General features: G+C 43.8%; 1 protein-coding gene across 1 annotated transcript in view; it reads right to left on the bottom strand.

Moving 5' to 3' along the window:
- Positions 1–441: 441 nt before the first annotated feature.
- Positions 442–12,678, bottom strand: part of OCIAD1 (OCIA domain containing 1) — a 25,115-nt gene continuing 12,878 nt past the window's right edge. The window contains exons 3-8 of the mRNA XM_073583512.1: positions 7,924–7,977; positions 6,993–7,040; positions 6,708–6,834; positions 4,497–4,696; positions 3,547–3,690; positions 442–688 (exon numbers count right to left, since the gene is read on the bottom strand). Of these exons, the coding sequence (XP_073439613.1) occupies positions 651–688; positions 3,547–3,690; positions 4,497–4,696; positions 6,708–6,834; positions 6,993–7,040; positions 7,924–7,977 (611 nt within the window). The 3' untranslated portion in view covers positions 442–650. The remainder of the gene's footprint in view (positions 689–3,546; positions 3,691–4,496; positions 4,697–6,707; positions 6,835–6,992; positions 7,041–7,923; positions 7,978–12,678) is intronic.

The following is a 12,678-nucleotide window of genomic DNA, read 5'->3' as shown; positions in this document are numbered from 1 at the left end:
AATATATAGCTTGCAGTCCATATACCTGCATGAGAAACTATAACAATGAGCAAGTGAGTAATAAAAGGCAATCATTGTGTGAATTACCACAGCTAGAGATGTACCGCAACCACAACCCCATGTAGATGTCCTAAAACAATACTATCCATGAGTTTATTTAAAAAAAAAAAAAAATTATTATATTATGACACTTAAATCTAATTTGCATAATAACTAGGATGTGGTATTCTGTTGCGGTCAATTCTTAAGTGTGCAATTAGCAAAACGTCAGACTGCAATTTTTGCTTAGCAATATGTATTAAATCTGCCTACAGCAAACCTGACACTTTCTCAGCAGGAAGAAAGTATCTAATGTGTCAAGCAGGGTGCACCAATTTACCACAGATTGGACCGCTGTGTACATTCACTGATCCAGTTGTTATAAACAGTCAAGAGGAAACATTTACAAAAAAAATTAAATTTTAATGTGCTAAAATAAAGCCATTCTATCCAACAGAAATAGCAATTTTATAGTTTCAGCAACATAATGCACAAATAATATAATACACACTATAAATCTGAGTTCTGTTATGCATTTTGCTTTCATTTATTGAGTGCCAACATAAGGAATAGTTACTACAGATGACAATATTTGGTGTGTTGCAGAGGATTCATTCTTCCCACACGTCGCCATATTTGTTCTTCTTCACTAAAACACAGAAAACAATTTTTTTTTTTGGATCAAGGAGACAAATACCCACCAACGTGTTCTGAGAAAAATGTGTTTTGCAAATTTACTTTTTAAAAAAAAAAATATCAGAAATGCAAAACCACAGGTGTCAGATTCCAGGTTATTTACAGCATGCTCCTGCCAAATCACAAGCCGCTCATATCTACACACAACCATTGTTTTCTAAAATGGGAGAACCCCTTTGACAGATATGGCAGTCTTCAGATAGGACAGGTAACAAGAGGGTGCAGAGTAAGTTGATAGACCTTTAAATACAAGCTAATTGCACTAGTTAGAGACCCCTCTTAAACTGTACGGCTTATGGCATGAGCTAGTGTAGACTGTAATGTTACATGGTCGCCATTGAAACCCATACGAGTATTTAATGTGCAGCCGATTAGCATTGCTCCCAGCGAATTCTGCTGCTGACGAATGTCTTAGAGCCAAGATTAATCTACAGAACATTGGATGTGAACAATGAGAGCATTAACTCTCACTCCCGAAATTTCCAGAGGCATGAAACAAAGCTGGAGACCTGACTGGTTGTCGTGGGCATCTACACCACTTGTTCTTTGCACCAGTTCTAAAGTCGCTCACTGTGCTCAAATTCTCAATCTCATCCGCCCAATCGACTACACTGTCAGGTCATTTTCTCGAGTGACATTTACAGACCCAGCTTTTCCACGGATCTCCGTAAATGGCCCAAACTCTGCAGCCTCATAGGAATATATGAGGAGGATGAGTTTAGGTCAATAGACCTGCAGATAAGGTAGGATATTGAGAATCCGGCCTGAGGATACATTCCCACCTACAATGATTGGGGAGGGCAGAAAAACACTGACAGGATTTACTAGACAATCAGATGAAAGTCTAAAGGCTCATTCAGACGTCTGTGTACATCAGCCGAGATTGGCCTGCTAATGCACAGATTCGCTTGGGTAAGGAGACCCTCAGCCAGACAGCTTCTTGTCTTTCAAATAGGCTACCCACTTGGGTCAGGAGTGTCGCTGCCAGTCCATGCATTAGCGATCCATGCTCAGACATGAGCCCTAAGGTAGACTCTTGATTTCTCATAGTGAGATACAGTGGGTATGGAAAGTATTCAGAACGCTTTAATTTTTTCACTTTGTTTCATTGCAGCCATTTGGTAAATTCAAAAAAAGTTCATTTTTTCTCATTAATGTACACTCTGCACCCAATCTTGACTGAAAAAAAAAAACAAAAAAAAACAAAACAGAAAATAGAAATTTTAGCAAATTTTTTAAAAGAAAAAAACTGAAATATTCAGCCCCTTTGCTCAGACATCATATTTAAGTCACATGCTGTCCATTTCCTTGTGATCCTCCTTGAGATGGTTTTGAGCTAGTACAGCCATGAGTCTTCTTGGGAATGATGCAACAAGTTTTTCACACCTGGATTTGGGGATCTTCTGCCATTCTTCCTTACAGATCCTCTCCAGTTCCATCAGGTTGGATGGTGAACATTGGTGGACAGCCATTTTCAGGTCTCTCCAGAGATGCTCAATTGGGTTTAGGTCAGGGCTCTGGCTGGTCCAGTCAAGAATCGTCACAGTTGTTCTGAAGCCACTGCTTTGTTATTTTAGCTGTGTGCTTAGGGTCATTGTCTTGTTGGAAGGTGAACCTTCGGCCAAGTCTGAGGTCCAGAGCACTCTGGAACAGGTTTTCATCCAGGATATCTCTGTACTTGGCCACATTCATGTTTCCTTCAATTGCAACCAGTCATCCTGTCCCTGCAGCTGAAAAACACCCCCATAGCAGTGCCTGGTTTTCTCCACACATACCGCTTAGAATCACCAAAAAGTTCTATCTTCATCTCATCAGACCAGAGAATCTTATTTCTCATAGTCTGGGAGTCCTTCATGTGTTTTTCAGCAAACTCTATGCGGGCTTTCATATGTCTGGCACTGAGGAGAGGCTTCCGTCGGGCCACTCTGCCATAAAGGCCCGACTGGTGGAGGGCTGCAGTGATATTTGACTTTGTGAAACTTTCTCCCATCTCCCTACTGCATATCTGTGGAGCCACAGTGATCTTGGGGTTCTTCTTTACCTCTCTCACCAGGGCTCTTCTCCCATGATTGCTCAGTTTGGCTGGACGGCCAGGTCCAGGAAGATTTCTGGTGGTCCCAAACTTCTTCTATTTAAGGATTATGGAGGCCACTATGCTCTTAGGAACCTTGAGTACTGCAGAAATTCTTTTGAAACCTTGGCCAGATCTGTGCCTTGCCACAATTCTGTCTCTGAGCTCCTTGGCCAGTTCCTTTGACCTCATGATTCTCATTTGGTCTGACATGCACTGTGAGCTGTGAGGTCTTATATAGACAGGTGTGTGCCTTAACAGATCAAGCCCTATCAGTTTAATTGAACACAGCTGGACTCCAATGAAGGAGTAGAACCATCTCAAGGAGGATCACAAGGAAGTGGACAGCATGTGACCTAAATATGAGTGTCTGAGCAAAGGGTCTGAATACTTATGACCATGTAATATTTCAGTTTTTCTTTTCTAATAAATTTGCAAAAATTTCTACTTTTCTGTTTTTTGTTCAGTCAAGATGGGGTGCAGAGTGTACATTAATGAGAAAAAATTTGAACTTCTTTGAATTTACCAAATGACTGCAATGAAACAAAGAAGTCTGAAAACTTTCCATACCCCCTGTATTTTCTGGACTTTATGACATTGTAACTGGGGTTATTTTTTCATGTAAGCAGTTAAAGGGAAATTTAAATCTCCTCTGTACAAGCTTGATTTCCAGTAGAACAAACAAACCATATCCACAGCCTTGTGTTTTAAATACAAAAATAAAATTTATATTTTGATACCTTCTTTCCACGGCTGCTTCTCCTGTACAGGCACTCTAGGGGGTGTCAGGCCAGCCTTGTGGTAGTGCTCTCTGTTCTGGTCCCTCAGCTCATCATAAGTGATTGGTTTCTGTTTACCGGGCTCTACTAGAATTGGATCCGGCTCTGGATAATAAAACACAATATTACACATTTTCAAATGCAAATTTAAAAAAAAAAACCTGCAAACACTTAAAAGTTTTTGTGTGTCTTAAATAAAAGGTTATTGGAGGTCACTGAACCTTGAGCAGTGAAGTTCACTCCCTTAAAGGACTGAAACAAGTATAGTGTAGTGTTCAATACGACCACTATAACAAAACTAGCTTTAACGTTAAAGGAAAGCTGTCAGCATGATTTCGCCCTTAACTTTAGCTTTTTTAAAGACAAGTTCAGCAATACCTTTACATGGCCAGTCAGCTCCACTGTTAAGAAATCGGTGTTTGAACTCATATGCTAATGAGGCTGAAAAGTTATTTGTAAATCTAAAGCCTCTGTCACTCCAGCTCTATCCCTTGCCCTACGTGGCCTCCTCTGGCTTAACTGAAAGCTTTTATGCTGCGTTACTTCAGGCAAAGGCGCCAGTCAAGCAGAAGGTGGCGCATAGAGCGGATTAGAGCTGAAGTGACACAGGCTTCAGGTTAACAATAGCGCTTCAGTATCATCAATTCAAACGCCGATTTCTCAGTAAAGGAAAAAAACGGATTGTTCATGTAAAGGTATCGATGGACTTGTCTTTGAAGGAGCCACATACGTATATAAATAGTCTGGGGTCATGATATCCTATTTCCCATTCTTTACATGTCCACACCGAGAAGAGGATGGAATAGAGCTGCAGTAAAGCACGAGCTCTGGTGCCGTCTTCACAATCTGCTCAACTGACAGTAAGAGCCTAACCAAGCGGCTATAGTTCTATAACAGCAATCAGCACTTACCTGCTAAAATGTTATCTCCAATTCCAGTGGGTGAAGACTCACTCATGGATGCACTGAACGGCACTTCAGCAACATTGGACTCATACTTGCTAGAGTACACACTGGATGGCGGCTCAGCTGCTACTGGGGCAAAAGTCTGAGGCGGGGCTGTGACGTCAGCGTGGGAAAATTCAGAAGGATGGTCTGTACGCGGGGGAAATCTGAAAAGTTATTTACAAAACACTAAAAGAAATGTGAAAAGATCCCAAAATGGTGAGAAAGTGACCAAATTATTTTCAGTTCTATAAACAAACCAGAACTTAAAAGGGCTATTCTGGTACCGCTCTTATTCATCGGGAGAATGAGTAGGACGGATGCACAACAGTGGGCACTCGCACATGCTGAACACACAACGTTACTGGCAACAAGTGGTGAGTGAACGTGCTGGGATTTGGTGTTATCAGAGCAAGCTCAGGTGCTAAACGAGTGACTGGCGTGCTGGAAAAATATTTTCTTTGTTAGGCAATCTTCACATATGTTGCAGCAGTCGAGCAGCTGCCAGACATGCAGCCGTGGGGACTCGAATATATTATTCGAGCACGCTGAAGTCACTTGGTTAGCACCCGAGCATGACGCCTTATCCGAGCATGTTCGCTCATCACTACTGGTAACATCTCCCAATGTGGTAAAGAGAAGTGCAAAATTTACCTTTAAAAAAAAAAAAAAAAAAAAAAAGAAAGTTGAATAGTCTACTTGCAAATATGTCAGGAGGTGAGAATCGATTTGACTCAAAAACAATCTAGCTTAGTTTCAGATGGTCACAGTATGGCCAAACAAAGGAATTTTACTTTACATTATACATATACAGGATATCCCCTGAATGTGCCATAAATCCATAGTAGTTGTGAGTCCCTGTCTGGGGCCCGTATCTATCTTGAGAACGAGGCCCAAATATTCAGTGCGGTCAGTGGAGAGGTGATCAGAACACCCCTTCATCAGTATGGTAATTCCAAGCACCTCTCCATTCACAGCAGTCTGCAGCGAGACCGGATTCTTCAGATACATGTAGATCCCAGTGGTAGGGCTACTATCTGCTATTCACTTTTGACACATCCAACGGACTTGCCAAAAACTTAGGAGATGGACATAGCTACTTAAGCCACTGTATGGGGTCCACAAGATGTGGACTCTACATAGATTTATGAGGGGCAAAAGAACTAAGCATGGCTTCCTAGAATCAAGGGCAGCTTGAGTTTTATGTTCACTACACATGCCAAAATGCTGCCATATTACCGCCGTGTGGACCCAGCCTCAGGCTGCGTTCACACGTTGCTTTTTTTTTTTTTTTTTTTTTTGAGTTTTCACGGCGATTTTCCACTGCGAAAACGCTGCAAAAATGCTAAGAAAACGCATCCCATACAATCCTATGGGATTCCGCATTGCTGTGCCAATGCTGCGGATTTTACCGCTGCGGTATCGTATTGCGGTAAAATCCGCAGCATGCTATGCCCACCATGCGCAAAAGTAAGCGGATCATGTGCAGATGGTACCCAGGCCCTGGAGGAGAGGAGACTGTCCTTCAGGCCCTCGGTACCATAAACCTGTAAAAAATAGAATAAAAAAAAAAAAATAGGGCTATACTAGCCCTCCGGCGTCCCCCGAAATCCTTCCTGCCCTCTCACCGCGCTCCCGGCATCTTCCGGTCCCAGTAATGCTTTGCGAGAATAACCTCAATGACATCGCGCTCTCGTGAGCGTGACGTCATCTCACATCCTTCGCGCAAAGCATTACTGGGACCGGAAGATGCCGGGAGCGCCGCAGAGCAGATCGGGGGCCGTCGGAAGGTGAGAACAACAATATATATATATATTTTTTTTTTAAATTATTTTAACACCCTACCTATCACATTCCAAGCGATGCTAATTGCTTGAAATGCGCAAGCGAAAAACGCTTTCAAAACGCTTGTTTTCCGCGGGAAAACAAATGCAAATTCACATGCGTTTTACCTGCGGCAAGAGTGCGGAAATGTTGCGAAAATTTCCGCAGCATTTCTGCAACGTGGGTACATAGCCTTATACAGCCCCCATTACATGGGAGCTACAAAGGGTTCAAATAAACTGACTAATGATGGACGATTCAGTAGTAAACATTACCTTTACCATTTTTTTTTAAATTTAATATTGATAGAACTTTGTTTTAGATGGTAAAATGATAAGCAAGAGAATATCTTACATTGTTTGAGCCCTTGGTCCTTGTCGAATAATTTCAGCCATTGGAGAATTTTCTAATTTCAGAAATTTCTCTCTGCATTGTTTAATGTAAGAAACTTTTCCAGCGATGTATCCAAGGAAACCAGCAACTTGCAGAAAAAAAATAAAAAATAAAATTGAATATACAAATAGACACAATACACTTAGTCGGCAGTAGCATTTCTCTGCAAATGTCAGCAATGAAAACAGCAAAACTATCAAAAGCTCTGCTGAACAGAGGACACAAGCGAAAATAAAGTGCACTTACAAGCTACTTTTGGGAACGGACCGAATCTGGTTGATGTTGTGAGAATCCCTGTAGTTATTGAAATAAAGAAAAAACTGTAACATGCAACGTATATATCGCTGATGTAGCATCACTAACAATCAACATTTTATAATACATAAACACACACGGTCAAAATTGTTGGTACTCCTCGTTTAATGACAGAAAAACCCACAATGGTCAGAGAAATAACTTGTATCTGACAAACGCAATAAAAAAATCTATGAAAATGAAAGTCAGACTTTGCTTTTCAACTATGCTTCCACAGAATTTTAAAAAATAAAATAAAACTCATGAAATAGGCCTGGACAGAAATGATGGTACCCTTAACAATATTTTGTTGCACAACCTTTTGAGGCAATCACTGCAATCAAAACGCAACTTCATTCAACGTTTGTGTAGCTGTATGCCGTAATCCCGTGTATCCTATGGACTCCAAACAGGGAACTCGCCCCAGTATTCGTTATACTTGGATTCCCAGCATTCACAGTCATATGGAGAAACACTCCCAGTACACCCTTTATTAACTCATTGTTTGCATTGGTTTATTGCTTTATTGTGCACACACAAACTAAAGTTCAGTACCTGTCACAATCCAGACATGGAACTTTGTGATCTATTATTACTACAATTTACAAAAAAATTATTTGCAAGAAAACATTAACTAGTATACAATTTCACATGATTGTAAGGTATTTTCAGGGCAGTCATGTCACTGCCACAACAAGCACGACTGTTTGATAAGCCACAGCAAAATTGAAGATTTTTTCCCACAATTTCATGTTAGTAGTGGCAAAAATAGTGACAAGACTGCTAAATCTTAATATACGTGTTTGCATAGACAAGTTATTGGGTCAATAAGAAAACATACAAATACAGCCGAATAATCAGCCATAAAGAAGGGAGCACTTACCTCTGTGGATGAGGGTCTGTGTGGCTAGCATGCTTATGACCGAGAAGGGGACCGCTAAAATGATAGATGTACATAAGTTACACAAATCGACATCAGGCAGTCGCTTTATATATAAAGTCAGGTCTAAACAATTGTTCATCCTTGCCCTTCCCTCATCAATAAGACCTGCCGGAAACTGCTGAACCAGTCACGGGCAGACATGACTTCGGACTGCCACTTCCCCTGAAAGCGTGCCCGTTTTTCTATATGTAGCAATCCACATGTTCTCTCTACGTGTTACATGCTGACATAGCAAACAAGTACTAAAATAAAAGACAGAGCCTTACAAATAATAGAAGAGCACACACTGGTGGATACCATGAAAAATAAAAGATTCGTAAAGCAAAGCTCCAAGAAACAACAAATTGTTAAAATACACAAAAAAAGCTACACACAAATCAAAACGTCTCACCATAAGTGGAAAGAATTACATCCTAACTCCTGTAATCATACGGTCCCTGGCCAACAAAAAAATATCAGTAAAAATCGTAGTTACTTACCGATAACGGTATTTCTCCGATCCCATAACGGCACCACTGAGAGATGGGATCCGGCCCACGGGGACAGGAAACCTACCAATTAAAAGGCGGCACCTCTCTCCCGCATCAGTTGTTTTACAGAGCATTAACGGAACTTCAGCCTAATACTAACACAACACTTTAAGAAAAAGGAATTTCTCTAATTATTAAACTGCGTAGAGGAGACACCACGTGACTTTTTGACTATATTTACAATAAGTGCGCACCCCACGCGTGTAGGGAGGGAATATACGGGTGCCGTCATGGGAACGGAGAAATACCGTTAACGGTAAGTAACTACGATTTTCTCCTTCCCCCATGACGGCACCACGGAGAGAATTGCAGAGACTATATTAGGGGGGACCACTGCCTCCAGCACCCTTCTACCAAAGGTTAGATCTGAGGAGGTGGCTAGGTCCAGCCGATAGTGGTTAAAGAAAGTTGAAGGAGAGGACCAAGTAGTGGCTCTACATATCTGCTCAATGGAGACGCCTGCTCTCTCTGCCCAGGAAGTTGACACCGCTCTTGTGGAATGGGCTGTTATTCTGCCTGGGATGTCCGCGCCTTCTGACGAGTATGACAAGGTGATGGCGTCCCTTATCCACCTCGCCAGCGTGCTCTTTGAAGCCTTTCGCCCTTTCTTTGGCCCCTGGAAGCAGACAAAAAGCCCTATCCTTCCTACACTCCCTGGTTGCCGCTAAGTATTCCACTAGGCATCTCCTGACATCTAATGTGTGCAAGGTCTCTTCTCCCTTGTTTTTGGGATGGGGCAAAATGAAGGGAGAGAGATTTCCTGGGTTCTGTGGAATCGGGACGCTACCTTCGGCAGATAGGCTGGGTCTGTTCTAAGTATCACCCTCTCGTCCAGAACCTGTGTGAATGGCGGAAAGGCTGAGAAGGCCTGGATGTCGCTATTTCTACGGGCTGATGTGAGGGCTACCAGGAGGGAGGTCTTGAGAGATTAATTTCAGCGGTGCTTTCTGCAAAGGCTCAAAGGGAGGCTTGGTCAGGGCTGAGAGTATAAGTTTAGATCCCAGGGAGGGGTGTTTAGGGAAGCCACGGGCCTGGATCTACCGGCTGCCTTAATGAACCTGGACACGCAACGATTCCCCGCCAAGTCACAGTTGTATAGGGCCCCCAGGGCTGCCACTTGAACCTTTAGTGTGCTGGTAGCTAGGCCTTTCTCTAAACCCCTTTGTAGGACCTCTAGGATGTTTGATATGGGTACCTTCCCCTTTGGACTAGCCTTTGATACTGAAAGGAACTTTCCCCAGACCCTCCCATACTGTTTAGTGGTTATCGGCTTCCTGCTTTGCAGTAGCGTGGATACTAAATTTTGGGAGAAGCCTCTGTTGATTAATAGAGCCCTTTCAAATTCCAGGCCGTCAAGTGTAGATTCTCCGCCTGAGGGTGCAGTACTGGGCCCTGGGAAAGTAAGTTCGGGATATCCGGGAGGACCCAAGGATCGGAGATGGACATTCTCCTCAGCCACGAGAACCACGTCCTTCTCGGCCAGAAGAGGGCTATTAGTATTACCCTCGCTTTGTCCTCCCGAATCTTCCTCAGAACTGAAGGAATCAAGACTATTGGTGGGAACGCATATGCAAGGGGAAAGTGCCAGGGGATCATAAGGGAGTCCAGGGCTAATGGGTCCCCGGATGAGTCTATAGAGCAGAATGTTTTCACTTTCCGATTCGTTTTGTTGGCGAATAGGTCTATGTTGGGTTTTCCCCATAGCTGCGTGATCTGAATGAAAACTTTCTGGTTCAGCTCCCATTCGCCCTGTCTCAGCTGTGTACGGCTTAAAAAATCCGCCATCACACTATCTGACCCTTTTATGTGTAATGCCGTTAGTGAGCCTAGGTTCCCTTCTGCCAAGTGGAAAATTGACTTTGTCACGTCCATAAGGGTACGGGATCTCGTTCCCCCCTGATGATTTAAGTAAGCAACTACCGTGCTGTTGTCAGAGAACACTCTTACGTGGTGGGCCCTGAGGGAGTTTAGAAAATATAGGAGGGCGCGCTTCACCGCTAATAGCTCCGTCATATTTGAGGAGGCTGCCTTTTCGTCCTCTGTCCAGACTCCTTGTGCTACTTGGTTGTCCCAGTGAGCCCCCCACCCCTTGGGGCTTGCGTCTGTAGTAAGGATCTGCGAGACCGGTATCACCCAAGGAACCCTACTGGCTAGGTGGGATGGTTCCATCCACCACTGTAGAGAGCGAGCTGTTACGGGTGAGATGTTTAACTGCCCTTCTAAATTTCCGTGAAGAGAAATTTCTGCCTCTAGTATCTCCCACTGGAGATCTCTTGTATGAGCTTGGGCCCTCTGGACCGCTGGTAGGCATGCTGTCATTGAGCCGAGCAAGGCCTTCCTGAGTGTCATTAGTGTCTGTGTTATTGCTCCTGTTGCTAGCTGCTCTATGTGTAGCCGTTTCCCTTCAGGGAGGCGGCACTCCTGCCTGATGGAATCCATGGTTATGCCCAAATATTCTTGCACCTGGCTCGGAATTAGCCGAGATTTCGGTAGGTTCAGCAGCCAACCTAAGTTGGACAAAGATTCCATAGTCTGGTTCAACTGGTTTCTGCAATGGCTCGGGGAGTTGCCTATTACTAGGAAGTCGTGAATACTCTTGGGGCGATGGTCAGCCCAAATGGGAGGGCTTTGAATTGGTAATGCTTTATTTCTCCCCCTATTGTGACTGCCATTCTGAGAATCCGGCGGTAGTCCCTGTGTATAGGGACGTGACCGTATGCGTCTTTTAAGTCGAGTACTGCCATGTAACAAGCTAGAAACAATATCTTTACCGTGGATTTTATTGTCTCCATCTTGAATGGAGGAATCACTAAGCATTTGTTTAACCTTTTCAGGTTTACTATCGTCCTGAATGTCCCATCTGGTTTCTTCCGCAAGAAGATAGGGGAATAGAAGCCTTCTCCTTTTTCTTGGAGGGGAACTTCCTGTAACACTGCTTTGTCCACCAGGGTCTGAATCTCCTGTTGTACTGCAACTTGCTCTTCTATCGACTGCCTCTGTGGGGTCACTAAGAAAGAGGGTTTGGGTAAGGTGTGGAATTTTAACTTGTAATGCTTAGGATCCAAGAACTGTCTGATATCTTTTCCCAGGCCGGGAAGAAGAGGCTCAATCTTCCCCCTACCTAGGAGACACCTTCATTGGGGTTGCTTCTTGTCAGCCGGTTTTCCGAACATGAACCCCTTCCTTTTGCCTCTTCTATCTTCCCACTTGTCCTGGGAGTTTTTAGGCGGCTTCCTCTGGATAAATTTCCTGCTCCGAAAGCGTTTGAAGGGGAAATTGGATGGGTTAGGCAAAGATTTCTTTTTATCCCCCGCTTTCTCGAGTATATCGTCCAGTGTAGGCCCGAAAAGGAATTCCCCTTCACAGGGGATGGAGCACAACTTTGTTTTTGTTTGCAGGTCTCCCGTCCAGAACTTGAACCATAGCGCCCTTCGCGCTTCGTTTGAGAATGAGGCTGCTCTGGCTGTCAATCTGATTGAATCCGCGGATGCGTCCGCTAGAAATGCTGCTGCTCCTCTCATTAGCGGGACGGAGTCCAGGATTGCTCCTCTTGGCGTTTTGTTCCTTAGTTGGTCGTCCAGCTACACCATCAGGGCTCTGGCTGTGCAATTGGCAGCTGTAGCGGGTTTTAGTCCACCTCCAGCTGCCTCCCAGGCTCCATTTAGGAACGTATCCGCTTTTTTATCCATAGGGTCTTTCAGCATCCCCATGTCCTCGAACAGCAGAGAGAATTTTTTCGAGGCCTTCGCTATGGCTACGTCCACTTTCGGTGCCTTGTCCCAAAACGAACAGCTTGGCTCCTCAAAAGGGTATTTCCTTTTCGGTGCTAGGAGGCCCTTCTTCTCTGGCCTTTCCATTCCCTCTGTATGAGTGCCTGGATTTTATCATTCATGGGAAATGACCTCCTTTTCTTCTGCTCCAACCTGCTAAACATGGCATCCTGGATGGTCCTCTTAGGCCTGGTGTTTACTAGGCCCATAGTGGTTCTGATAGCCTTTATTAAGCTATCCGTCTCTTCTATAGGGAAGTAGCTGCGACCTTCCTCTTCAGACGACAAGGAGCTGGACGACGGGCTGTGTCTGATGAAGACCCGCTCTCCTTTTCGCTAGGCTCTGAATCTGGTTCCTTCCTTTTGGGTTTCTTATGCTTTTTGCTTTTCCCCTGA

The sequence above is a fragment of the Dendrobates tinctorius genome, unplaced genomic scaffold, assembly GCF_039654945.1.
Source record: "Dendrobates tinctorius isolate UK_male_01 unplaced genomic scaffold, ASM3965494v1 ptg000079l, whole genome shotgun sequence".
Lineage (NCBI taxonomy): Eukaryota > Metazoa > Chordata > Amphibia > Anura > Dendrobatidae > Dendrobates > Dendrobates tinctorius.
The sequence above is the reverse complement of the archived record's forward strand: the minus strand, read 5'-3'. Positions and strand labels throughout refer to the sequence as shown.